The 27,925-nt window shown below is 48.0% G+C and overlaps 1 protein-coding gene across 1 annotated transcript; it reads left to right on the plus strand.

Annotated features, from left to right (window-relative positions):
- The first annotated feature begins 160 nt into the window (after positions 1-160).
- On the plus strand, positions 161-27,917 carry Snrnp200 (small nuclear ribonucleoprotein U5 subunit 200). Its single transcript, XM_046420047.2, has 45 exons — positions 161-336; positions 814-977; positions 1,901-2,072; positions 3,074-3,266; positions 3,990-4,045; positions 6,653-6,751; positions 7,096-7,248; positions 7,352-7,451; positions 7,616-7,752; positions 8,454-8,537; positions 8,633-8,806; positions 9,099-9,236; positions 9,397-9,552; positions 10,203-10,373; positions 11,716-11,909; positions 12,127-12,250; positions 13,715-13,864; positions 14,103-14,213; positions 14,818-14,949; positions 15,115-15,303; positions 15,653-15,850; positions 16,135-16,287; positions 16,400-16,480; positions 16,791-16,874; positions 17,527-17,633; positions 17,972-18,090; positions 18,372-18,526; positions 18,616-18,805; positions 18,982-19,155; positions 20,289-20,449; positions 20,837-21,064; positions 21,414-21,605; positions 21,693-21,871; positions 21,983-22,134; positions 22,834-22,942; positions 23,740-23,848; positions 24,275-24,464; positions 24,565-24,729; positions 24,898-25,019; positions 25,287-25,430; positions 25,528-25,704; positions 25,973-26,133; positions 26,233-26,314; positions 27,257-27,349; positions 27,446-27,917. Exons 1-45 carry the CDS (start codon positions 292-294, stop codon positions 27,587-27,589), a joined length of 6,411 nt encoding a protein of 2,136 aa, XP_046276003.1. The 5' UTR covers positions 161-291; the 3' UTR covers positions 27,590-27,917.
- The last annotated feature ends 8 nt before the right edge of the window (positions 27,918-27,925 follow it).

Here is a 27,925-nt window from a genome sequence, read left to right on the forward strand (position 1 = left end):
CCAAGCACCAAGAGGTGGCCGGAACCAGAATCTAGGGGAACGTGTGTCCCGGGACCGGGAACCGGGTGAGCAAGCCCCGCCCACTCCGCTAGAAGGCCGCTGGAAAGCGGCGCGCGGTAGCCGGAAGCCTTCCCTTCCTGCACACGACCCGGAAGCGGAAGGGAGTCCGTCTCTTTTCACTGTCCATTGCGTTTCTCCTGCGTTCGTTGCTTCTCCCGGGAGCGGTTCCGAGGGGTTGTTCGCAGGGTGCGGTGAGAAGCGGTGCACTGAGGTCTCCGAGCTGCTGCGGCCATGGCGGATGTGACCGCCCGTAGCCTGCAGTACGAGTACAAGGCGGTGCGTGGGATCTCGGGGGAGGACTCTGGGCGGCCGAGTGTGGTTGGGGAGCGGGAGGCTGTGGAAGGGGGTTTCAGTCGAAGGCCTCCAGGACAGCCGCGAAGGCGAGGGGGAAGTCGATCTGGGGAAGGTGAGATCACACGACGACGCTTAAGTCAGCCCCCACGGGGGCTGGTGGGATAGGCCGAGAGCTCTCTGAGGAGGCTTTTTGCAGTTCTCATTGTAAGTCCGCCCCCTTCCATGTGATGCTCCTCTAACAGCCGGCACTGTTAGGAGCAGGGATTGTCCACCGCTGATACAGGACATGGGACTCAGCTCTAGGCTCATGCACAACGTTGTATGACACCATTGCTTTTCCGAGAAAACGGTTTTAGATCCAGTTAATCATTATTAGCCTTAGTTGCTGTGGTTCTTTCATCGGCTGATATGATTGTGATGGTCTCATGTCGAAGTTTTGGTAATGTATAATCTTTTCAGAACTCGAATCTTGTGCTCCAAGCTGACCGCTCTCTCATTGACCGGACCCGCCGGGATGAACCCACAGGAGAGGTGCTGTCCCTGGTTGGGAAGCTGGAGGGCACCCGGATGGGAGATAAAGCTCAGCGGACCAAACCGCAGATGCAGGAGGAAAGAAGAGCCAAGTATGTACCAAGGGGACGCTGGTTTTTCAGATTCAAAGTCCACCTTCCCTTGTAGCAGTTGAGCAGCATTTTTGCTGCAATGTGTGGTGGAAGGTCAGACATCAGTGTCATTAAAAATACTGTGGAAATTTACAGAAAGTTTGTTAGAACATGAGAGTTTTAAAGATTCTTTGGTCTTAAGTGCAAGTAAACTGGAAAATAAGTTTTTTGAACATAAGTGTTTCTGATCCACAGATCTTAATTTTCTTTTAGGTTTTCAAGATCCTGGTATTCCCTTGTCTCAGTAATTTTTTTTTTTTCCCCTCACTACTGACTCTTCATTACTGCTTTTTCCTTTTTTTTCTACTCTTGTTTGTTTTTTGGTTGTAAACTAATTCAAGCATCCATAGTAAAAAAGACAGTTTTGTTATAATTTGTTGGGAGTAGGTTAGAAGTAGATTCTGTTGAAACTAGTTTGTTTGTCTAGAGAAAGGTAATGTATCTGAAAGGTGAAAAAACTAGTTAAATTCCATTGTGTAATCTTAAGTTAATGGGGAACCTGTCTTATATCAATTTGTCCATCTAGTGAGAGGATGGCAGGATTTCCTATTTATTTATTTATTCATTCATTTATTTACACAGTACCTTTATTTTAATGTGGTACTGAGGATCAACCCAGGGCCTCGCATGTGCTAGGCAAGTGCTGTACCGCTGAGCCACAGCCCGAGCCCCGGGATTTTCTTTGTCACTGTGTCCTGTAAATAAATGCTCCCGTAAATGAATAAGAACAAGTTGGACTCATTTGATGGAGTACAGGTTCCTGTTCTCAAATATCAGATGTCTATATGCCATGAGACTGAAAAGGAAAGGAGGATGGGCTTGATCTAGTATTGCGTGGGGGTGGGAAAGTTCTTCTCTTCCATTTCATATCATGTCTTCATCAGGCGAAGAAAACGTGATGAGGACCGGCATGACATCAACAAGATGAAGGGTTATACTTTGCTGTCAGAGGGCATAGATGAGATGGTGGGCATTATCTATAAGCCCAAAACTAAGGAGACCCGAGAGACCTATGAGGTGCTGCTCAGCTTCATCCAGGCTGCTCTTGGGGACCAGGTAAGGCAGCGAGAGGCTGAGGCCATGTGTTTGGAAAGGGAGAATGTCACATTTGGAAGACATCAGAAAAACCTTATCTTTAGATTTCTGCTGCATACCAGTTTTCAGAATAGACTAATACTTACTAAGCATTTAGTTTATATGGAACAACACATCAGCTATTAATACTTATTTCCTATTTTGCAGAAGAGAAATGTGAGGCACAGAATAGTTATGTAATTTTCCTAAGTCGCAGAGGTAGGATTTGGCAGAGTCAGGATATGAATTCAGGTGATTTTCTCCAGGATCTATTAACTCTTTCCCATGCATGATTACATTGTGGGCTTTTTTGAGTCTTTGAGAGACTCTGAGATGCTAGAGAAAGTATGGACATAGAACTACCAAAAGTGTGTCGAGGTGGAAGAAGACTGCTAAGTGCCTCTGTCATCTAGGAATGTGAGGCAGATTACTGTGAAAGCTGTGTCCTGCTTCTGGAGACTACCTATCCAATCTTTTTTATCCTCCCTCTCAGTGCTGGGGATTGAATCCAGGGCCTCATGTATGCTAAGCACAGTGTTCTACCATTGAGCTATATCTCCAGTTTCTCTAATATTTTTAAAACAGATGACTTTTACTTCAATAATGTGACTTTTTTTTTTTTTTTTTTTTTTGGCATTATTGGGGATTGAACCCAGGGCCTCATGCATGCTAGGCAAGCATTGTACTACTGAATTTGCAACCCTCCTAGCTCTAGGTGGAGTTTTTATCAACATTAATAAAAATTGTTACAGCCAGGAGTACTGCAGTTTTGAAGCAATGTGGCTCATCACATCCTGGCATCACATAAAGCTGGTTGGGGGGTATTCTGCATGTTATTGTTCTAAAAGCTGAATTTTTTTTTTTTTTTTTTCTTTTGTGGTGCTGGGGATTGAACCCAGGGCCCTGTGCATATGAGGCAGGCACTCTACCAACTGAGTTATATCCCCAGCCCACCTAAAAGCTGATTGTTTTTTTGCCACCAGCCACGTGATATCCTTTGTGGGGCAGCTGATGAAGTTCTAGCTGTCTTAAAGAATGAAAAGCTTCGGGACAAGGAGAGACGAAAGGAGATTGACCTGCTGCTGGGTCAGACAGATGATACCAGATACCATGTGCTAGTAAACTTGGGGAAAAAGATCACAGACTATGGTGGAGATAAGGAAATTCAAAATATGGGTAACTAAACTGTTTGTGTTCTGATTGTTGTTGACTCTGAAATGTGTATCTTCTAGCATCATTTGATAATGAATCTGAGTGTCAGTGATTTCCCATCAACCAGAGTTGGTGGGTTCTTTTTTCTTGTTGTTTGTTTGAGGCATTTGGCAGGTTTTATTCAAAGCTGGCTTTAAGGAAGATAGAGAAGAATTTTTTTCCTCGAATCTCCACATTCCTATTTTGTGTTTTTTAAAAAATTAATGACTAACAGACACCAGATTCCCTCAATTCCAGCAGCCATTTCTTACCAAGATAGCCTTTTTCCGCTTTTTTTTTTTTTTCTTTTTCCTATACCAGAGCTTGAACCCAGGGGTGCTCTACCACTGAGCTACACCCCTGGCACTTTTCATTTTTATTTTGAGACAAGGTCTTGCTAAGTTGCCCAGGCTGGCCTTGAAATTTCAGTCCTCTTGCTTCAGCCTTCCAAATAACTGGGATTAAGGAATGCACCACTATGCCCAGCTCTGAGGCCCTTTTATTGTGTAGAATGTGGAAGAGAACTTGGGCAGAGCCTGTGGGATAAGAGAGGGGTGGAATCCAGAATTGGTGGGTGGGAAACTGTCTCAGTGCTGACAGCACAGATGGCGCTCTCATGTGGATCACCTAAACTAAATCCTTATGTGTCCTTAGACCCCAGTTCTGTGCCTCTTTTCATTAACTGCTCACTGCTCTTCATCATTTCAGATGACAACATTGATGAGACCTATGGTGTAAACGTGCAGTTTGAGTCTGATGAGGAGGTGAGCAATTAAGCAAGTGGACTAACTCATTTTTTTAAATTGTTAGGTGACAGGACCCCTTTTAGTGTAAAGAGGTCCCCTAGCTTAAGCCAGATAGATTTTATGGTGTTTTATGAGTATCAGAAATTTAGTGTTATTTTGCTAAAAATATTATTATCTTCAGGTTTTCCAACGCAAATTTAAGTTATTAAATGTAAACTAATATAATTTTTTTCCATTTTTTTATTACTGGTGCATTTCAGTTGTGCATAACGATGGAATTCATTGTTATATATTCATGTTTACATACAATGTTATAATATAATTTGGCCAATATTATTCCCTAGTATTGCCCATTTCACGCCTCTCCTTTCTCCCCCTGGTCTCTTTCCTCTACTCAATTTATCTCCCTTTGATTTTCATGAGACATCCCCCCTGCCCACCTTTCTTTTCCTTTTTTCTCTCTAGCTTCCACATATGAGAAAAAACTTATGACCCCTGACCTTCTGAGTTTGGCTTATTTCACTTAACAGTGTCCTCAAGTTCCATTCATATTCCTTCAAATGCCATAGTTTCACTTTTCTTTTTTTTTTTTTTTTTTTTTTTTTTTTAAATCTTCATGATTTCAGCTTCTCATCTTTAATTTTTTTAAGAGAGAGCAAGAGGGGGAGAGAGAGAAAGAGAGAATTTTTTTAATATTTATTTTTTAGTTTTCGGTGGACACAACATCTTTGTTTGTATGTGGTGCTGAGGATCGAACCCGGGCCGCACGCATGCCAGGCGAGCGCGCTACCACTTGAGCCATATCCCCAGCCCAGTTTCACTTTTCTTTATGGCTGAATACAATTCGTGCGCGGGCACGTTTGTGTGTGTGTGTGTGTGTGTGTATATCACATTTTCTTTATCCGTTCATTGCTTGACAGACACCTAGGCTGGTTCCGTAGTTTGGCTATTGTGAATTGTGTTGGTATAGACATGGGTGTGCCTGTGTCACTGTATTGACTTTAATTCTTTAGGATAAATATTGAGGCAAGATATATTTGGGTCATGTGGTGGTTCCATTCCTTGTCTTTTGAGTAACCTGCATACTAATTTCCACAATGGTTGTACTAATTTATGGTCCCACCAACAGTATAAAAGTGTTTCTTTTTCTCCACATCCTCTCCAGCATTTATTAATATTTTATTTTTTTATTTTTTTTTTTTTAATATTTATTTTTTAGTTTTCAGCGGACACAACATCTTTGTTTGTATGTGGTGCTGAGGATCGAACCTGGGCCGCACGCATGACGGGCGAGCGCGCTACCGCTTGAGCCACATCCCCAACCTATTAATATTTTAATAAATATGTTTTTTAGTTGTAGGCGAACCTTTATTTTATGTATTTATATACAGTGTTGAGGATTGAACCAAGGGCCTCACACATGCTAGGCAAGCACTCCACCCTTGAGCTACAACCCCACCTCCAGTGTTTATTATTGTTTATATTCTTGATGGCTGCCATTCTGACTCATGTGGGATGAAATATCAGTGTAGTTATTTGTTTGTTTGTTTGTTTTTCGGTGTTTTTTCAGTTTTTTTTTTTTTGGGGGGGGTGGGTGATACTAGGGATTGAACCCAAGGGCTCTTAACCACTGAGCCACATCCCCAGCCCTTTTTTTATATTTTATTTAGAGATGGGGTCTCCCTGAGTTGCTTAGATTCTTGCTAAATTGCTGAGGATGGCTTTGAACTCAAAATCCTCAGCCTTCCAACCTGCTGGGACTATAGGTGTGTGCCACTGTACTTGATTTTATGATTTTAAGTAGCAACAGATTAACAAACTGCTCATAGTAGTTCATTTAAACAAATGTTTATTATTTATTAAGTACCCACTTTGACCATGATATATATATTTTGGTTGATGGACATTTATTTATTTATTTATATGTGGTGCTTTTGAATCAAACTCAATGTCTCACACATGCTAGGCAATTGCTCTACCACTCAGCCCCAGCCCCATGATGCTGTTTTAAGTGCACATTTTATTTCATGAGTAAGCACAGTGCTGAGCGAGCTAGTTGTGGTCTCTGCATTTCTGGATCACCATCCGCTTCCCCGGCCTGCTTCTGTACAGCTCTTCTCTCCTGTTAGCCAGCAGCTCTTGTGTCTAAGGACTGTGTATGTATGAGAGATTGTGATCGAGGCGGTTGCCATTGTGGCAGCTAAAGTGAGAAGCAGAAGAGAGGAGAGAAGCATCTAAGGAATCCCCACCAGGTTGTCATTCTGTTAATGTGCTCTAGAATAAGACTGAACCCCCAGGGAGGGGGACGGGAAAGGAAAAGCCGTAGAATGAATAGGATGTCACTTTCCTATGTTCATATATGAATACAAGACCAGTGAAACTCCCATCATGTACAGTGACGAGAATGGGAAGTTATACTCCATGTACGTATGATATGTCAGAGTGCATTCTGCTCTTATGTGTACCTAAAAGGAACAAAGACTGACCCGATTCCAGTAAGTCATTGATTTCACCACAAAGCCGTTGCTCTAACTAAGGGGGTCATTGAGGGTGATTCGGGGAGCGGTTCTGTGGTGGCACAGGATGGGTTCCGGAGTATGGTTGAGGTTGGGGCTGTTTCCACAGGAAGGCGATGAGGACGTCTATGGGGAGGTTCGAGAAGAGGCGTCTGACGATGACATGGAAGGCGATGAGGCCGTTGTGCGCTGCACCCTCTCAGCTAACGTGAGTGAGGTCTCCTTCCCCTGGCTGCACGGCCAGCTCATTTCTGGGTGTAGCCTTTTCCCAGTGCCTGGTCTGGTTTTGCATTACTTAGTGAGCCGTGTTTTGACAGAGTGAGCCATAATAAGTATTTAGTGTCCTGATTCTTAAGATTTCAGCTGGTCGCCTTCCTACCCTGAGGCATGTGGTGGGGAATCAGCCTGGTGCTCCTGAACTCAGGATAGCCCTTTTTTTCTCTCAAAAGGGCCCCCAGAGAAGGCTGGCTGTGGGGTGGCAGGGAGCTTAGTTGTAGGGCAGTGAAAACGTGGTTGGGACCTGGTGAGCTAAGGGCCTGGCTATTATTTTAGCTTGTAGCCTCAGGTGAACTGATGAGTTCCAAGAAGAAGGATTTGCACCCTCGGGATATCGACGCGTTCTGGCTCCAGCGGCAGCTTAGTCGTTTTTATGATGATGCCATCGTGTCACAGAAGAAGGCAGATGAAGTGTTGGAGATTCTGAAGGTATGGCCGAGATGGCAGTTCTGTTGAGTGCATCTTAGCAGATGGAAATGGTGTGGAGCAACAGACAACTGTGTCCTTGATGGTGGCATTGCTTTCTCGTTAGACGGCCAGTGACGATCGTGAATGTGAGAACCAGCTGGTTCTGCTCCTCGGTTTCAACACGTTCGACTTTATTAAAGTGTTGAGGCAGCACAGGATGATGAGTGAGTATGCGCGAGCTCTTCCCCATGTGTGGCCTGAGCCAGGCAGGGGGGTGCTGCTTTCATGGCTTCTGCACTTAATGATTTTTCTCTGCACCCCAAGAGTGAAGGCTGATTTACCCATCCTGTGCCCCTCACCTCCTCCTTCTGCTCCCTGTCATTGGCAGTTCTGTACTGTACCTTGCTGGCGAGTGCTCAGAGTGAAGCTGAAAAAGAAAGGATCATGGGAAAGATGGAAGCTGACCCAGAGCTATCCAAATTCCTCTACCAGCTCCACGAGACTGAGAAGGAGGATCTGATCCGAGTAAGGGCTGGCTTGATCGTTCTGTCTCATTTCTCAGTTGGAGTGTTTGCTTCAGAAAAATGGACAATTGGCTAGAGATTAAAAAACAGATGTCAGAGTAGTGAAGCATTTCTCTAAATTCCTTGGGGTTTCTCAGTGAGTACTGATTAGAATTGTTACATTCACATTTGTGTGGCTAGAGACTGTTTGTTCAGCAGCACCAGGGGGACCTTTACAGATTTCACCATAAAGACGGTGTTTACTTGAATGCAGGAACAGAACCCATGCTTAAAAATGGGACTCAACACTGCTGCCTCTTCCCTAGATGATGAGGTCCCTCTTCTATGTGCTCCTAGGTGCTGAGGTCCCTCTTCTGTGTTTTCCTCTCCTCTATATCGTTTGTTTCCTTGGATCTTTATTTATTTTTTATTTTTTTAGTTTTAGGTGGACACAGTGTCTTTATTTTGTTTTGATATGGTGTTGAGAATCGAACCCAGTGCCTCACGCATGCTAGGCGAGCGCACTACCACTTGAGCCACATCCCCAGCCCCTCCTTGGATCTTTTTGGTGGCCTTTTGGCAGGTGTCTGAATGTGAAGTGCCACCTTTTGTTTTGGGGACTTAATAGTACCAGTGAGTCAAGCACAGCTAAGCAGAGACTGAAAGGGGCAGGTACTCAGCATGGTGATGAGCTATCCTGCTTTTTTCTTTTTCCCACTGCAGGAGGAAAGGTCCCGGAGAGAGCGGGTTCGGCAGTCCCGAATGGACACAGATCTGGAAACCATGGATCTGGACCAGGGCGGAGAGGTGGGAGTTGGGCCATCTCCTAGGCCGTGATGGGTAGAAAACTGTCGTGCTCAGCCAGCTCACTTCCCATGGATTGTTGTTTGTCACATCCCCAGGCACTGGCTCCACGGCAAGTTCTGGACTTGGAGGACCTGGTTTTCACCCAAGGGAGCCACTTCATGGCCAATAAACGCTGTCAGCTTCCTGATGGGTCCTTCCGTCGCCAGCGAAAGGGCTATGAAGAGGTGCATGTGCCTGCTCTGAAGCCCAAGCCCTTTGGCTCAGAAGAGGTGAGTGTAGTTTTGCTCAGTTCTCGTGCTCAGTTCACCTCTCTTCCAGTTTCCAACCATTGCCTAAGATGTAGCCTTGTCTGTTAGATAGCTTATTTCTGAAATGAACGCTGCTTCAGAATTTTCCTATTCTAATTTAGAGCCCAGGGGATAATATTGATCTCTCTGGACTGGGTCTTAGTGAAGAGTCAAGTAGGGCGATGGCCAAAGAATGAGACCCTGGCAGTCCCACGGTAGTGGGCAGTCTGCTGAAGGATGCTGTCGGTGTGATGTGCATGGCTTTTCTCCCTAGCAACTGCTTCCGGTGGAAAAGCTGCCCAAGTATGCCCAGGCTGGATTTGAGGGCTTCAAAACACTGAATCGTATCCAGAGTAAACTGTACCGCGCGGCCCTGGAGACTGATGAGAACCTGCTGCTGTGTGCTCCTACTGTAAGGGCTGCCCTGCTGCTTTTTATTTGATAAGAGACTTGTTAAGTGGTAGATCAAATGCCATGACATGCTGTTTTCTGTTTTGGAGATAAGCTTGGGGAAATTGGGGCAGCAAATATAACCTTATAAATAGGCTGCTTGTCCCTGACCTCTGTCTTAGGGTGCTGGGAAGACCAACGTGGCCCTGATGTGTATGCTCCGAGAGATAGGGAAACACATAAACATGGATGGCACCATCAACGTGGATGACTTCAAGATTATCTACATTGCTCCCATGAGATCCTTGGTACAGGAGATGGTGGGCAGTTTTGGAAAGGTAAGGGTCAGATCTTTGCTCCAAAAGATACTGGCCGCAGTTCTCCAAGTACTGGGAGCTGGCCTGGGCATCTCTACTGCTTATGTGGGGCATCTCTGAATGCCTCTGTGGTGCTTTTCCCATTTCTGAAATGGAACTTGACCCAGGTACAGAAAGCTACTGGGGCGAGAATGTCTTGAACTCTCTTTTAGAAGGGTTTACTACCTTTCTTTCATCTTCTGCATAGTGATATTCTGATGTTGGTGTTATTGCATTTTTAAGTATTTATAAAGTGTCTTGTGGATATGGTTGGTAGAAGACCTCGTGGTGTTATTCTAAGTCTGTTATCTGTAAAGTCCATTTCCCCACCCTTACATGCAGAGCTCCCAGAGATCCTTTGCCTGCTTCATGTGCTCGAGTGAAACTTGGATTTGTTTTAGGAGTGTGTGTTCATATAGACTTATTACTTACCTACTCCCAGTACCCGACACTGAGACTACCCAGACAGAGTTTGGTATCTAGGCCCCTTCAAGCTTGCTGCCTTTTTTCCTTATTTCCAGTGCTGGGCATTGGACCCAGGGCCTAGAGCAAGCTAGGAGAACATTCTACCACTGAGCTACGCTCCAGCCCACTTCAAGCATTCTTGCCTGATGTACCTCTTTTCACCTTAGCGCCTGGCCACTTACGGAATCACTGTTGCTGAACTGACTGGGGACCACCAGCTGTGCAAGGAAGAGATCAGTGCCACTCAGATCATTGTCTGCACCCCTGAGAAGTGGGACATCATCACACGGAAGGGTGGTGAACGCACCTACACTCAGCTGGTGCGGCTCATCATCCTGGTGAGCAAGGGGAGCATGAGGAAACCTGGAGGCAGTCGGGATCAGGAGTGTTGTTGGGCTTTAATGGTGAACATTTCCTCAGATCCTTTTCTGTAGGCACTAGCCTTTGAATGACAGCCATTGTCAGCTTTGTTGTTACAATTCAGTAGAAAAACTTAGCAGCATGGTGTTTGCAGTATTTCTTATATCTTTCTTCATGTTTGAAATAATTTTGAAATAAATATAAACAGACCCCCAACAAAATATATGTATGTGTGTGTGTGTGTACACACACACACACACACATATTCCCAGAACATAGAAGGGCTTTATAAATAAATAATCTGTTCTCAGAGGCAATAAGTAGGGAGTCAGGACATTGTGTTCCGTGCGCACAGAAGCACAGTGTGGAAGGTCTGAGTGTCATTTCTTTGAGGTGTCTGGGAGAGCAAGAAAGGAGAGTGCACGAGCAGGCATTGGCAATCTGTGGCTGCTGGATTCTGTTTATTGGAACACAACTGCACCCCTTAGCTTATGTTTTGATTACAGCTGCTTTCGTGCTGCAGAGTAGGGTTAAGTATTTGTAATAGGGACTCTGTGGCCCACAAGCCTAAAACATTGACCACTTGGCCTTTAAAGAAACAGTTTGCTAAGCCCCACATTGGAGCCTGGCTAATCAGCCTCATTAGCAGGGACATTAGGAATGCTGGATTCCTGGGCCCACCTCTTGCCTTCGAGTACCAGCAAGATCTCCTGGTCTTCCTGTGCTGCTGAAGTTTGAGAAGTGCCACTGAAGTTTGAGAAGTGCCACATGCAAACTCATGCAATGCGTGAGAGCTTTTGTTCTTATTTAATATAAATATGAAGCCTTATTTGATATACATATGGTCTGACCAAAAGCTTCATTTTTCCATAAGGAAATTTATGTGAAGGTTAGGAATTCGCTTACCTAAAGTATCTTGTCATAAAGTGCTGCATCAAAGCAGCTCACGGTATGCTCTTTCCTGGGGTATTTCTTGGTGAATACTATATTCATTCTTCGGATTTCTTTAGCTTAAAATTCCCTTTCTTGTCGTTGTTGTCGTCGTCTTTTTAAAATTTTGTTGTTGTGGGTGGACAGAGTGCCTTTATTTTGTTTTATTTTTATGTGATGCTAAGGATTGAACCCAGTGCCTCACATGTGCTAGGCATCTTCCTGCTTTGCCATCTTCCTGCTTTGCTATCTTCCTGCCTCCCAGCCACCGCCCTCTTGTCTTCTTTGTTGGCATCTTAGGTTATATGTGTATAAAATGGGGGTAGTCTCGGGAAGGGGGGCTGTGTTTCTCTGGTCCTAGAGGTAATTTGCTGCCCTCCCATTCCTTAGGATGAGATCCATCTTCTCCATGATGACAGAGGTCCTGTCTTAGAAGCTTTGGTGGCCAGAGCCATCCGAAACATTGAGATGACTCAAGAGGATGTCCGACTGATTGGTCTCAGTGCCACCCTCCCCAACTATGAAGATGTGGCCACCTTTCTGCGTGTTGACCCTGCCAAGGGCCTCTTCTACTTTGACAACAGGTATAAGAAAGGCTGGAAGAAGTGTATAGCCAAGGTGACCTTCTTACTTTCCTTCTATTTTCTAAGGAGCACTTCTGGATTGAGCTTTAGAGAAGGGCCTTTGGTTTCTGTGTGTCAATCCAAAAAGACAAATATTGCTTCCAGGGCATGGAAAGTACTATTTGTTCCTGCTGCATCCCTGCCAAAGCCTCATTTGTCCTCATTGTTGAACTTCCAGCTTCCGTCCGGTGCCTCTGGAACAGACATATGTGGGCATCACAGAGAAAAAAGCTATCAAGCGTTTCCAGATCATGAATGAAATAGTCTATGAGAAAATTATGGAACATGCTGGAAAAAATCAGGTCTGTTCATGGTTTGTTCTTGAACCTTTCAACTTTTGACTTAACTGATAATTAGGCAAGATTGACACAGGTAGAAGAAAATACAAATCACCAATATCTGGAATTAAATAACTTATTAGTATAAAACCTGCCATTAGCAGGGTAATCAGGGGAATGGGCGTGTGGCTTCGTGTCCCACCCCACTAGGGAAAGAAAGGATAATTAGGGAATACACTAAACAACTTTACACTAGAAAATTAGAAGAAATAGCCAGGTGCTGTGGCACACCCCTGTAATCCTTGCAGGATTGTACCAGAGATTGAACCCAGTGCTTAACCACTGAGCCACATCCCCAGGCCTTTTTTATATTTTTTTTAGAGACAGAGTCTCACTAAGTTGCTGAGGCTGGCTTTGAACTCAAAATTCTGCTTCAGCCTCCTGAACCCCTGGGATTATAGATTTGGTGTGCCTCTGCACCCATCTTCAACCAGAATTTTTTTTTTTTTTTTTTTTTTTGGTACCAGGGATTGAACTCAGGGGCACTCAACCACCGAGCCACATCCCCATCCCTTTTTTATATTTTATTTAGAGGCACGGTCTCACTGAGTAGCTTAGTGCCTTGCTTTTGCTGAGGTGGGCTTTGCACTCACAATCCTCCTGCCTCAACCTCCCAATCACAGCCAGAATTTTTTAATTGAGCAGAGTTTAGCAATGTTAACCAAGACAAATAAGGAAAAACAATAAGATGTGTTTCTTTAAATCTGATAAAAAAAAAAAAGTGAATGAATTTAAGTGAAGACTTAATATGTTTGTTTTTCCTCATAGATACTAAGACTATTTCCAAAATGTGGTGCTAGTCCTAGATGTACTTATAAGTCCTTTTTTTTCCTTTATAAAGATGTGTCTTGCAGATACATCTTCATGTGTCTTCGACTCTTGTTTAGGAGCTTGAACACATTTTTTTTTGGTGGGGGGGCGGATACTAGAAATTTAACTCAAGGTGCTTAACACTCGTGGAGGAAATTTAACTTAGGTGCTCAACCATCCCCAGTAATTTTTATTTTTATTTTTAGACAGGGCTTTGCTAAGTTGCTGAGACTAGCTTTGAATTGCCATCTTCCTGCCTCAGCCTCCCAAGTTGCTGGGATTAAGGGTGTGCACCACCATGTCTGGACATACACAGATTCTTAATTAAGACCCTTGAATTTGCATTCATAGCATATTTAAACTTGCTGTGCAAGATTGGGTGCTAGGGCTGGTTTAATTTCCCACCTGCAGGATTTTTAGTTATTAGGTGGGCTCCTTCTTGGGTCTTGCTGGCCCTGGTTAGGCTTCTGAACCTTCTTGCTATTGCTCCTTTTTGCAAGACACTTGATTCTGATTTATGTAGTGCAGCATCTTTTCCTACTGCTAGTGCCCTGGGCCTGTAGGAGTGGCTATTGCAGTTGTGTCTCTTAACTATAGCAAACTATGGTTTCTTCTTAGGTGCTGGTGTTTGTCCACTCTCGGAAGGAGACTGGCAAGACGGCCAGGGCCATTCGGGACATGTGCCTAGAGAAGGACACTCTAGGTCTGTTTCTGAGAGAGGGCTCAGCTTCCACAGAGGTCCTTCGGACAGAAGCAGAACAGTGCAAGGTGAGGAGGGTTCTGCTCATTTCTCGTTCCTGCCTGGTAACTGGCCTCCCTTACCAGTTAGGTCCCAGACAGCTCTGCTGGGACTGAGTGACCCAGGGCACTGTTTCACGTAGGAATGGTGATTGGATGTGGTTATGGGGATGGGTAAGGGGCAGGGTCTCACGTGAAGAGAGATCCTTTTCCCCGGGAGCGTTCCACCGGAAGATTCACCTCATCCCTTGGTCTTTTCTGTGCACAGAACTTGGAGCTGAAGGATCTTCTGCCTTATGGCTTTGCTATTCATCATGCGGGCATGACCAGAGTTGACCGAACCCTTGTGGAGGATCTTTTTGCTGATAAACATATTCAGGTAAGGGTGGGCAAGGCTTTGGGAGCAGTTGATGCAGGCTTAAAAAGACCTGCTGTGTCAACAGTTGTGCCATGTGTAGGCTCTTGGTACTTGATTTTTTTTCTGGCCCAGCTGGCTGAGGTTGGAGGGTCATGATGGACACACTAAATGTAACTTCCTGCCATCTCTCCCAACACACCACACCCTGCAGGCGTGAAGGTGAGTGCGTTTAGGGAGGTGTCTGAGGAGTATAGCAGAGCAAGCGCTCTATAGCTCCACCAATTCCAAACATGCCTCCTAAGGTCTTGCCCGTGTTCCTTCACTCTTTTAGGGTAGCCTGATTTTGCGTTTTCTCAAGACTATAAGTTTATTAACATAGGCTTATACTTCTGACTCTTACGTTTCTCTGAAACTGAAACGTTAATTGCGGAATAGATGAGGAGCCCGAGGAATCCTTTCCTCACTATTCGGGTGTCACATTGACAAGTATTGGGACATACCCCAGTCCAGTTTCCTCCTGCCCTCCTGATAGTTCCCATAGAACCTCTGAGGCCAGAGAAGTCAGGGATTCTCTCCTTTTCGTGGTATTGCCTGTTTGCCTCATTGTCTTGTCTTGCCTCTCTAGGTTTTAGTTTCCACGGCAACTCTAGCTTGGGGTGTGAATCTCCCTGCCCACACAGTCATTATTAAAGGCACCCAGGTGTACAGTCCAGAGAAAGGGCGATGGACAGAACTGGGAGCACTGGACATTCTGCAGGTACAGAGCCTTTGAGTTTATTCTCAGTGGGAAAAGTACCCTGTTCCTGAAATGCAAAGATGCTGGAAAGAGAGCTCAAAGGCCGTGTTCTCTATTGTCAGATCCCTGAGTCAGATCCAGAAGTCCTTTCTCTGTAGCATCCTTTGTTTGTTGTCTCTGACTTAGATGCTGGGACGTGCTGGTCGACCCCAGTATGACACCAAAGGTGAAGGCATACTCATCACATCTCACGGGGAGCTACAGTACTACCTGTCCCTTCTCAATCAGCAGCTTCCTATTGAGAGCCAGATGGTATCCAAGCTGCCCGACATGCTTAATGCAGAAATTGTGCTGGGGAACGTCCAGAATGCAAAGGTAGGGAAGACTGGGCTCGGTGCCTTCCCCTGGTGCCCCAGAGCCTGAGGGAGCAGGAGTTGGATGGTCCTTGCTGTGGTGCTTTAGGTGTCAGCATCCCACATCCCCTACCTCACACCCACCTCTTCAGTGCAAGCTTCCTGGATCTGTGTCACTTGGCACCGTTCCTCTCGTGTCCAAGATCTTTGAGAGGACTCTTTATCTTTCTATTAATGAAATGTCATAAGCATTCAAAAGGTGATAAACTATGTATCCTCTTAGCTGGGTGTTGATCTCTGAGCCCTCTGTGGGAACTTTGTGTCGGACATGAGCAGTTCTCCATGCTGAGAAGTTTGGCCATCTCTCTTAGGACGCGGTGAACTGGCTGGGCTATGCCTACCTCTATATCCGAATGCTCCGATCCCCAACCCTTTATGGCATCTCTCATGATGACCTCAAGGGAGATCCCTTGCTGGACCAGCGCCGACTCGACCTGGTTCACACTGCTGCCTTGATGCTGGACAAGAACAATCTGGTCAAATATGACAAGAAGACAGGCAACTTCCAGGTGAGTGGTGTGAGGATTTGGAGATGAAGGTCTCAGCAAAAGTTGTAGGCCTGGGTGAAAATTCCTCGGCTTGCTGTCTGTATCTATCTGATTGCTTGGAGCAGGCCTTGGATTATACCTTTTGAACTACGAACTTCTACCGTGATACACCTCTTTTGTAATTTGAGTTGAGGTGGATCATTCAGCTGTGGTACTGTTCAGGCAGTTGATCTGTAGGACCAAATCCTACTGTGGTTGGAGTTTGTCAGTAGTCAGCATTGCTTCAAATCTCTCTTTTCTTCTAGGTGACAGAACTGGGCCGCATAGCCAGCCACTACTACATCACCAATGATACAGTGCAGACCTACAACCAGCTGCTGAAGCCCACCCTGAGTGAGATTGAGCTTTTCAGAGTTTTTTCCTTGTCCTCAGAGTTTAAGAACATCACTGTGAGGGAGGTGAGTCTGTCCAGCACCCCAGGATGGAGCATTGTGTGCACCACCAAGTTGCTGAGTGACTTCTTTCCTTGGCCACTTGGCTTTTTCTTGACCTATCTCCCCCTTGTGGCAGGAGGAAAAACTGGAGCTGCAGAAACTGCTGGAGAGGGTGCCCATCCCCGTGAAGGAGAGCATTGAGGAACCCAGTGCAAAGGTGAGCCCATCTTTTCTTTGCTGGGGGTTTTCATAATGGTCCAAAAGATGAACCTTGAGTCTGGACTCGTGCGTGTAAATCTGCAGAGCTCGTCCACTTTTTCTTTGGGGATCAGGGGTCATTGAACCCTACGGCAATCAGTTCCCAGGTCTTCTGATTCTTTTTATATGGAGCAGTAGTTGTTTAATATCTGTAAATCAAGAGCTGTGGGATGTCTTCTCTGGTATGGGTGCCAAAAGCAGAAATATAACTCACTTTGTGGGACTGTCCAGTGATTGACCTCTGGCCGGTTGACCTTACTTCTTTCCAGATCAATGTGCTTCTTCAAGCCTTCATCTCACAGCTGAAATTGGAGGGCTTTGCACTCATGGCTGACATGGTGTATGTTACCCAGGTGAGGGCAGAGTTGAACTGGGGCTGGCATTCCGTGCCTTGTGTGCTATGTCTTGAAGAAAGGCTGATGAGGCAGATGGAATGCCTAGCACTGTCCTGACTGGCTGGTTGGTTGGTACCTGTGTGGCCCCAGCTGCACTGTACTAAGCCCAAGCACATGGGAAGGACAGGCCTTGACAGGGGACTGGGAGGCTCTGTGGGCCCTTGGAGAGATGGGCAGATCTGCCGAACACAGGATCTTCTCCCCCACGGTGGTTGCAGGACTCATAAATAAATTCAGAAATGGCATAGGGTTTTAGTAGTGACTCTTTGTCTCTTTACCTGTAGGAACAGGAGAAAGGAGTAATTATGGAGGATACTTTGTCTTTTTTTTTTTGGCACCAGGGATTGAACCCAGGGATGTTAACCCAGGTGCTTAACCACTGAGCCATATCTCCAGCCCTTTTTATTTTTTTAAATTTTGAGACAGGGTCTTGCTAAGTTGCTGAGGCTGGCTTTGAACATATGATCCTCCTGCCTCAGCTTCCCAAGCCTCTGGGGACTTTGTCTTTGAGTTGGTGTGGGTAGTTGCATCTGAGCTTGAGGTAGTTAGCGTGGTAGGGAGGCTTGGGGGCAGTTGAGACTTCACAGAGGAATGCTTCATCTTTCCTCAGTCGGCGGGCCGGCTGATGCGAGCTATCTTTGAAATTGTCCTGAACCGAGGATGGGCACAGCTTACAGACAAGACCTTGAACCTCTGCAAGATGATTGACAAGCGCATGTAAGGGCCCAGTGATCTGGGGGCTGGTCACCATGAATTGGGGTCCCCACACTGAGGGTGTGATGGGAAAGCTTAGGAGTGCCTCTGACCTGTCCTGATGCTCTAAGAATGACTTGAACCTGGGTGAGAGTTGGAGAGGGGAGCCCTGCTGGCATGGGGAAGGGAGTTGGTGGTAGTCCGCCACTGTAAGCTCTCTGGTGTCACTGCAGAGAGTTTTGGACATCTTCATCTGGTGACTGTGTCTTGTGTGGTTATGGCTAAACTGTTGGAGGCTGTGATGAGGGCAGCTTGTTACAGCCCTTAGAAGGGACCAATAGCTTTGTATCCTTTCTGGGTAGGTGGCAGTCCATGTGTCCTCTGCGCCAGTTCCGGAAGCTCCCTGAGGAGGTGGTGAAGAAGATTGAGAAGAAAAACTTCCCCTTTGAGCGTCTGTATGACCTGAATCATAATGAAATAGGTGTGTGGGGAGCTTTTGTCCTTGTCCTTTTGTCCAGAACCTCCATGCGCTGCAGTTCCTCAGCCTCGGGCCCCCGTAGCCTGTGTTCACCCCGCACGTCCACTGAAGTACAGTCTTGCTTTTGGGCCTGAATTCTCTGGGCTCCACTGAGGCCAAAGGGAAGAAGCTGCCCATTGCATAGAATCTGCCCATTTCCCATGGTGGCCTCAGGCCCAGCCCGCTTTGCATCTGCAGCCAGGCCAGCTGGGCTGCAGCCCCTGTACTCTCTCATTTCCTTGTAGGGGAGCTTATCCGCATGCCAAAAATGGGGAAGACCATCCACAAATATGTCCACCTGTTCCCCAAGCTGGAGTTGTCGGTGCACCTGCAGCCTATCACACGCTCCACCCTGAAAGTGGAGCTGACCATCACTCCAGATTTCCAGTGGGACGAGAAGGTGAGGCCTCCCTGAGCAGAGGGGACTGCATGGTAGGTGTTGCGTCCCTGTGCTGGCTCATGTTCTTTTCCCTGTGCTTGGGTTGCCAGGTCCATGGTTCATCAGAGGCATTCTGGATTCTGGTGGAGGATGTGGACAGCGAGGTGATTCTGCACCATGAGTATTTTCTACTCAAGGCCAAGTATGCCCAGGATGAGCACCTCATCACATTCTTTGTTCCCGTCTTTGAGCCGCTGCCCCCTCAGTACTTTATCCGAGTGGTGTCTGACCGCTGGCTCTGTGAGTGTCTCCTCTCTGGGTCCTCTAGAACAGGTCTTCCAAGAATAGTGGATGGGTCTCTTGCCTTTGTGGGGGGAGAGAGGCACATGCTACCTAGGGCTTCCACAGTTGAGGTGTTGGGGGCTCTGGAGGAGGTTACAGGAGGGCCTCCTATCCTCCCTGTCTCCTCTTTGTAGCTTGTGAGACCCAGCTGCCTGTCTCTTTCCGGCACCTGATCTTACCAGAGAAGTACCCACCTCCCACTGAACTGTTGGACCTGCAGCCCCTGCCTGTGTCTGCCCTGAGGAATAGTGCCTTTGAGAGCCTCTACCAGGATAAATTCCCTTTTTTCAATCCCATCCAGACCCAAGGTATGTGTTGGGATGCCAGGTAGTTGGTTCTCTTAGGGGCCTTTTAAGGTCACCTGGAGAGCGTGTGTTTTGTGGCAGGTAGGGGAAGAGAGTGCTCGGGTGCTTTGGCAGGCCTGGGAGCTCCGGGATATTTCTCCTTGGTCACTGCTAGATTTACTCTGCTGTTCTGCGTAGTTCCCTGAGGAGCATCAGGAGAGCAGGCCTTACCATGGCACCTTGTTATTTTCTCACTCTCAGGGTGCTAATTGTCTGCTTCTGATGCCCAGCATGGAACCTGGGGTGTGGCATTGGTTGAGACCTCCCTCTGTCATCGTAAACAAGGATGAGGTTCACAGAGCAGGGCTGTGCTCTAAGTACTCGGCCGAGAATAGCGGCTGAGTTTTCCCTCTGTTCCTCCCACCAGTCCTGTGGTTAGGTTACTTTTGGGGTTTTTTTGGGTTTTTTTGGTACTGGGGATTGAACTCAGGGGCACTCAACCATTGAACCATATCCCCAGCTCTATTTTGTATTTTATTTAGAGACACGTCTCACTGAGTTGCTTAAGTGTCTCGCCACTGCTGAGGCTGGCTTTGAACTTGTGATCCTCCTGCCTCAGCCTCCTGAGACACTAGGATTACAGCAATGTGCCACTGTGCCCGGCTTTGTTGGGTTACTTTTAAGGTGCTACAGTCATTTTGTACATGAGGAAATAGGCATAGGGAGGTGCCCCAATTGAGTTGGCTAATAAATAGCAGAACTTGGATTTTAACTCAGTCTTGAATCTAGGACTTAGGCTGTTATCTTCTATATTAGATTATTTCTAGAAAATGCAGGAGAGTACTGAGGAGGCACTTCAGTTGTGCATCATTGTCTTTGAGAAACAGAGGAGGATGCTTGGCCTCTCCTGCTTGGGTTGTCCTGCAGATCTCCTTGGGACCAGAGCTTGATCCTGGCCTCTCCCTTTCCTGTTCTGTGGGAGGAGAAGCAAGGCATATCAGGCTGGGCCATCATTTTGGACTCCTGTACCATCGCTCTGTCATTTGACTGTGACACTTTGGCCTGTGTCTCTGGTTCCTTGGTCTTCACAAGTGGTCTGCCTCTTAGCCTGTCTCCTCTCCCCTCCTGACGTGCATACCACTCCTCTCGGTCCCCAGTGTTTAACACCGTGTACAACAGTGATGACAATGTTTTCGTGGGGGCCCCCACGGGCAGTGGGAAGACCATCTGTGCAGAGTTTGCCATCCTGCGGATGCTGCTGCAGAACTCGGAGGGGCGCTGTGTCTATATTACCCCGATGGAGGCCCTGGCAGAGCAGGTGTGTGACGTGCTGTGACCTTTGTGAGTTTCCCCAGAAATCATTTCATCTGTGATTCTGGATCTAAGTTTTTCCAGGTGGCATTTTCAGAGTCATTTCCTAAAGAGTTTCCTCGTCCCTTAAAGGCTGGACGGGGATCAGAAAGTAGTGTGAGCTGGCACCGTGTTCTGTGCTTGTAGCCCCAGCTTCTCTAGGGAAGGCTGAGGCAGGAAGGTGATTTGAATCTAGAAGTTTGAGGCCATCCTGGGCACAGTGACACCCCATCTCCAAAACAGAAAGTGGCCTGAGATCCTCAGAGCACCAGGTCTTTGGCTTCCCAGTTTTCTCATAGCAAGTGCAAGATGCCCATTGTGGCCTGCTGTTGTGACACTCTCTCCCTGCTGCTAGGTGTACATGGACTGGTATGAGAAGTTCCAGGACCGGCTCAACAAGAAGGTGGTGCTGCTGACCGGGGAGACCAGCACAGACCTGAAGCTCCTGGGCAAGGGCAACATCATCCTCAGCACCCCTGAGAAGTGGGACATCCTCTCCCGGCGGTGGAAGCAGCGCAAGAACGTGCAGAACATCAACCTCTTTGTGGTGGACGAGGTCCACCTGATTGGGGGCGAGAATGGGGTACAGCTGCACCTTTCAGCAGATGAGGGGCTGGGGCTGGCAAAGTGACTTGGGCACTAGGCCTGGTATTTGGGTTTGAGGCCACAGACAAGGCAATTCTTTCTCCACAGGATCCTGCATGTGGCCTTACCCAAGTGGGTGACATGGGGGTTTTTGCTAGAACTCTTGGTAAATAGCATGGCTCAGTGGCAGTTGGCTGCCATGGGGCAGCAGAACCAAACACAGAGAGCCCTAGTTATAAGGAAGGAATTTGGATGATTTTTGAGTCTTAGGGCGATGCGTGAGGCAGAACTCAGGCAGAAGTTGGGGAGCCTGGGCCTGAGGTGACGCCCTCCCCCCTCTTTCCCAGCCTGTCCTAGAAGTGATCTGCTCCCGGATGCGCTACATCTCCTCCCAGATTGAGCGGCCCATTCGCATCATGGCACTGAGCTCCTCGCTGTCAAATGCTAAGGATGTGGCCCACTGGCTGGGCTGCAGCGCCACCTCCACGTTCAACTTCCACCCGAACGTGCGCCCTGTGCCCTTGGAGCTGCACATCCAGGTGGGACCCACACTCCTCCTGCCGTGGCCTCAGATGCCATTAGCCAGGTGAGGTGACTGGTGTCCTTTCTTCTGCTTTGGTGTCCAGGGCTTCAACATCAGCCACACTCAGACTCGCCTGCTCTCCATGGCCAAGCCTGTGTACCACGCCATCACCAAGCACTCGCCCAAGAAGCCTGTCATTGTTTTTGTCCCGTCTCGCAAGCAGACCCGCCTCACTGCCATCGACATCCTCACCACCTGTGCGGCAGACATACAGCGGCAGAGGTCGGTGGGGCCTGGCTTCTGGGGTGGGTTCAGGTCATCCTTATGGCTTGGGGCCTGGCTGCAATCGGCAGGGTGTCCCCTACCAACTGATTCAGTGCTTGTGCCGCCCAGGTTCTTGCACTGCACTGAGAAGGACCTGATCCCATATCTGGAGAAGCTGAGTGACAGCACCCTCAAGGAAACACTACTGAATGGGGTGGGCTATCTACATGAGGGGCTCAGCCCCATGGAGAGACGGTTGGTGGAGCAGCTCTTCAGCTCAGGTAAAGATACCTCATGGAGCCAGATGTGGTGACGCATACCTGCAATCCCAGTCAATTCTAGAGGCTGAGGCAGGAGGATCACAAATTCAAGGCCAGCTGTCAATTTAGCAAAACCCTGCCTCAGAAGGGATTGGGCATGGAGCTGAGAGGTAGAGTACCCCTGTTTTCAGTGGCCAGCACCGGAATAAAACCCTCTCGGCTGAGTGAGATGCCATCCAAGGCTTCCCCAAGCAAATAGTGTGTCTTAAATTTTAGGGCCTGGTGCTGTTCCTGGGTGGAGTACTAGCTCTCTTCACCATACTGTTAGGATTTCTGTGTTATCTCATTTATTCCCCCAAGGCCCTTGTGATGCAGGTAGAGAGAGAGCACCCTGCATGTTAGATGAGGCAACGGGCAGGTGCACAACCTGGCACTGTCTCAGAACCTGGTTTTCTAGCATCTGGACTGTTGGCCACCAGACTTGCTTCTGTATGGATGCCAGGCTCCTGGAGTGGGTAGGACTTGAGAGATATAGTACACAGGAGTGTGGTTAGTTCTTGGTCATGTCAAAACTTCTTTCCAGCCAGCCTCACTCTAAGAGAGCTCATGCTGGGTTGTGAGAGGGAGCTCTCTGCTGGGCGGCCCCTGGGTGAAGCCAGGTGGACTGTCTTGGGGGTAGACAGGGAGCCCTCCCTCAGTCTGCTCCCTTCTGCTGCTCAGGGGCTATCCAGGTGGTGGTGGCTTCTCGGAGTCTCTGCTGGGGTATGAATGTGGCTGCCCATCTGGTGATCATCATGGACACCCAGTACTACAATGGCAAGATTCACGCGTGAGTATAGTTGGTGCTCTGCGTCCACACAGACCTCCCGTCTAAAACAAGTGTACAGCTGCCAGCACAGACATCTGCAAATAAACCTGCAGCCCTGGTTCCACCATAGCAGGTGTTAGAGGTCTTCAGCCTCAGGACCTGGGAGACTCAGGACCTGGGAGCCTCAGGACCTGGGCTCACATTTGCCTCTTGGTCATTGTCCCTCAGTACTTTAGCATGTTGGAGAAGCAGGAGCCTAAAAGTGTCAGATGTTAATTAAGTCACTAGCCTATTTGTTTTACAGATTAGAAAAATGATCTGATCAAGGTTATACACCTATGTAGTGACAAGAAGTCAAAGGTTCAGTCTTAGGAAAAGCCTGAATAATTTAACTTTTTCCAAAATGCAGGTAATTTTTAAAATGAATTTTATTTTATGGGTTTATTTTTAATGTCTGAATCTGGTTCTTGGTTTGGATTTAAGTTAGATGATTTATAACTTGTGAAAGGTGCAGCTCTCAAGATTGGAAAGCTTGACTTACACATTTGATTCTTCAATGGAGAGTTATTTTGCTTTTGGCATTAGATGGGTTTGTAGCACTGGGTCAAGGACCTTGTATGACTAGTTCCTGACCTGCACACTCAAAAGCTAATGTGATGTGTAGGTGAGTGAGTGAAATGACTTCCCGAGTGCCTGAGTTCATGAACTCAGAGTTGTGCTGGAATTTGACCTGGTCTCCCTTCGCCATGGAAGGTGGCCATGCCTCCGATTGTGGTCTCTGATGATGCTGTTCCTTCTTTCCCCTCCTCCCCCACCAGCTACGTGGATTACCCCATCTACGATGTGCTTCAGATGGTGGGCCATGCCAACCGCCCTCTGCAAGATGATGAGGGGCGCTGTGTTATCATGTGTCAGGGCTCCAAAAAGGTCAGTCCTTGGCTCAGGCAGCCCTTTTGAGATTCTGAGCCTCAAAACAGTTTTCATCAGCCTGATGGATGTTGTTAATAAATTTCTCAAAGGTTTTTCCCCCTCTGCTCTTATTTTCCCATTGCTTTTGTAATGAGCCTGAAGCCACACAGAAGGCGGCTGCCGTGTTTTGGCCACTGCTGTTGACTCTATTTCCACGGAGGTCTTCCTGCTCTGGTTGGCTCTGTCCCCTCATGCGTTGCTTACTGCTCTGCCTCTGTGACTCAGTATTTCCCTGATCCTACTCTGTTTCTAAATGTGTGGTTTCTTCATTTTGCTATTGTTTGTTTCACACAAGGGTTACTCCTTATTGGTTTGCCCCTGACCTTTTTTGTGACCATGTTGTCATTGATTCCCTACGACTATTTCCCTTTCCCCAATCCACAGGATTTCTTCAAAAAGTTTTTATACGAGCCATTGCCAGTAGAATCTCACCTGGACCACTGTATGCATGATCACTTCAATGCTGAGATTGTCACCAAGACCATTGAGAACAAGCAGGATGCTGTGGACTACCTCACCTGGACCTTTCTGTACCGCCGGATGACACAGAACCCCAATTACTACAACCTGCAGGGTCAGTGGACTCGGGAGCACACACTGTCCTTGCTGGTGTTCCCAGCCCTCACAGGGCATCTCCCTTCCTGAGACTCCCCACCCACCTCTCTCCTCCACAGGCATCTCTCATCGTCACCTGTCTGACCACTTGTCAGAGCTGGTGGAGCAGACCCTGAGTGACCTGGAGCAATCCAAGTGCATCAGCATCGAAGACGAGATGGATGTGGCGCCTCTGAACCTGGGCATGATTGCTGCTTATTACTACATCAACTACACCACTATTGGTGAGGGCCACGCAGCTCAGTCTGTCTGAGGAGCCTCCCTGTGTGGGGCATCTGAAGCCCATTGACAGGGCCTCCCAGGAAGCAGCACAGCCTGGGTGCTGACTCTTGTTCCTCCTATTGCTTTCCATCTGCTCCTGGCTCCTCTCATGTTTCCTCTTTCCCTGGCAGAGCTCTTTAGCATGTCCCTGAATGCCAAGACCAAGGTGCGAGGGCTTATCGAGATCATCTCCAATGCAGCAGAGTACGAGAACATTCCTATCCGGCACCACGAAGACAACCTTCTGCGTCAGGTAAGTATCAGGCTCAGAACAACAACCTGGAGTTGAAGCTTGGCCTGTGTATGTGTTGCAGTGCCACCGAGACCCCCATACAGCTCTGTCTTCCCACACATCACCCCGCTCCCCACACATCACTCCCTCCCCACCCTCACCCTCCTCCCTACCGTCACCCTCCTCCCTACCCTCACCCTCCATGGTCTAAACCACATAGTGTCTTTGGCCTAAGTGTCTCAGGCAGGGTCACCTGTTCAGCACCACCTCTTTTCTTCCTCATTGCAGTTGGCTCAGAAGGTCCCCCACAAGCTGAATAACCCTAAATTCAATGATCCACACGTGAAGACCAACCTGCTCCTGCAGGCTCACCTGTCCCGCATGCAGCTGAGTGCCGAGCTGCAGTCAGATACTGAGGAGATCCTTAGCAAGGTGGCATGGCGCTGCTGGGGTGGGGTCGGTGGGCCCTTGGCAGCCTGGGAAGCCTCGCTTCCAACCCCGCCTGCTCTTGTACTCTGCCCGTATTCAGGCAATCCGGCTCATTCAGGCCTGTGTGGACGTGCTGTCCAGCAATGGATGGCTCAGCCCTGCTCTGGCAGCCATGGAACTGGCCCAGATGGTCACTCAGGCCATGTGGTCCAAGGACTCATATCTGAAGCAGCTGCCACACTTCACTTCAGAGCACATCAAACGTTGCACAGACAAGGTGGGCTGGGTGGCCTGGAGTGCTGGGGGGTGAGCCTGAGAGCCCAGAATCCTGTTCTGGGAGGGCCATGGGAGGTCTCAGCAGGGGAAGTGCAGTTGTGGTTCCCCGAGGGCCCAGCTTCCAGATGCTGGAGGCTGCCAGCCATGGGCTGTTCTTCCCAGAGCACCTTCAGACACGGCTAGTGTGGGAAGTCAAGACAGCAGTCCTTGGAGCTGGGGCCATTCGCTGTGGTTTGTGTCCTCCTCTGACCTCTGTGCGCCCACGACAGGGAGTGGAAAGCGTCTTTGACATTATGGAGATGGAGGATGAGGAGCGGAACGCGCTGCTGCAGCTGACGGATAGCCAGATCGCCGATGTAGCCCGCTTCTGCAACCGCTACCCGAATATCGAACTGTCCTATGAGGTGGTGGACAAAGACAGCATCCGCAGGTGAGCCAGGCACCACCCTGGGTCCCCGTGGGCACGGCATGACACTATGCCGAGAGGCCACGGCCACATCACTCATGTGCTGCCCTGCTCTCCCCACAGTGGTGGGCCAGTGGTGGTTCTGGTGCAGCTGGAGCGAGAGGAGGAAGTCACAGGCCCTGTTATTGCGCCTCTCTTCCCACAGGTACATCCTGGTGTTAGGGTGAGGCCCTGTTCTGGGCATGGTGTGCTTTCCCCATACAGGAGGGAAGTGAGTGAAAATTAACTCACAAGGCTGAAAACTCCTCTAGGGGCCATGGGGTTATCTGCTTGCTTTTGGAACAACTTAGACGACATCATTATTAAAAACATTGGGGTAGTGTTGTCAGTCTCTTGAATGTTATCTCCTGTGTTTTAAATGGCTCCAGGACACTTTTCTTGTATGTTGTTCCCACTCACTGTGCATCTAGTTGCTTGTTTCTCTACCACCAGAAAGGAAATCTGATCCTCTTTTTGTGGGAGAATTATTGTAGGCTGGCCACAGAAGCCAGATGAACTTCACGTTTATTTCTGTGGCTGATTTGTTCAGCAGGCTGTGAGGAGAGCTTATTAAACTAGGCCACGGGGGCTCTGACAGTAGAGTGGCCAGCAGAGAGGGCGTCTCCCCCAGGCAGGGCTTCAGAAGAATCTGCCTTGAATCCTCTGTGGCAGGTTTGTCTCCAGGTTAAGATTTCTCCTCTGGCCTGTTTGCTTTGTGCTTAAAAAGGACTCTGAGGAACAAATCCCCCCCCAAGATGAGCTTTCTGGTGGTGGCATTGGATTCAAAGGCAAATACTAAACGAGGAGGTATCCTGGGGGAGGAAATGAGCTAGGACCAGCAGATGAGGTTATCTGCCTACTGCAGGATGAAAGCCTTTGAGACACTTTATTTTTGTGGTGCTGGGGATCGAAGCCAGGGCTTTACAGTGGTAGGCAAGCCATTAACTATCCTCCAAACCCCTGGGCCTTTTGATGGTTTCAAAATCTTTTATCTATTGGCATTACCAGAAGGAACACCAGGAATGTGTCTGGTGTTGTGACCATTCTCACAGCTGCCTATAGCCATCCAGTTTGACATGCTGAAATTCTTGGGTTTTGGTCACTGCAGAAACGTGAAGAGGGCTGGTGGGTGGTGATCGGAGATGCCAAGTCCAACAGCCTCATCTCCATCAAGAGGCTGACCCTGCAGCAGAAGGCCAAGGTGAGTGGCCACTGGCCCTACATCTGTCTTGGGTGGGGGCAGGGTGAGAACACTTTCCCCTGGGGCCATGTCCTGATTCCCTGCTGCTCTTTCTAGGTGAAGCTGGACTTTGTGGCCCCAGCCACTGGTGCTCACAACTACACCCTCTACTTCATGAGTGATGCTTACATGGGCTGTGACCAGGAGTACAAATTCAGTGTGGATGTGAAAGAAGCCGAGACAGACAGTGACTCTGATTGAGTCCTGAGTGGTTACTTCAGAGAGAGTTCAGCCCGAGTCAAGAATGTGTGCAGTTGAGGGATCCTGGCTGTGAGACCAGGTGTCTGGTCTTGCCTGAAATTTAGCCAGTCAGGGCTGGAGTTGTCCCAGCCCACCTGCACTTTCCCCTTTCCACCTTGAAGTCCAAGCTCTGGGTCCAGTATCTGGCACATGTTGTTTCAATATGAACCATGTCCAGCGTTTGGGGGCATGTTCTTTGTAGTTCCTTTTGTGTCAGACAGTCTAATAAATAACTTGGAGAGATTACTTGTCCTTATAGTAGTTCCAAATTAAAAGCTGCTTTCTCCAACCTAAGGG

Source organism: Marmota monax, unplaced genomic scaffold (assembly GCF_021218885.2).
Source record: "Marmota monax isolate L192 unplaced genomic scaffold, Marmota_monax_Labrador192_F-V1.1 WCK01_AAM20220418_F8-fsc00178, whole genome shotgun sequence".
Lineage (NCBI taxonomy): Eukaryota > Metazoa > Chordata > Mammalia > Rodentia > Sciuridae > Marmota > Marmota monax.

Excerpts from the sequence above, each read along its gene's own strand:
- Snrnp200 (XM_046420047.2), top strand. The coding sequence starts at position 292 with ATGGCGGATGTGACCGCCCGTAGCCTGCAGTACGAGTACAAGGCG. Across the intron at positions 13,865-14,102 it reads CAGAAGCAGAACAGTGCAAG|AACTTGGAGCTGAAGGATCT; the intron begins GTGAGGAGGGTT and ends TTCTGTGCACAG. Across the intron at positions 22,943-23,739 it reads TACAATGGCAAGATTCACGC|CTACGTGGATTACCCCATCT; the intron begins GTGAGTATAGTT and ends CTCCCCCACCAG.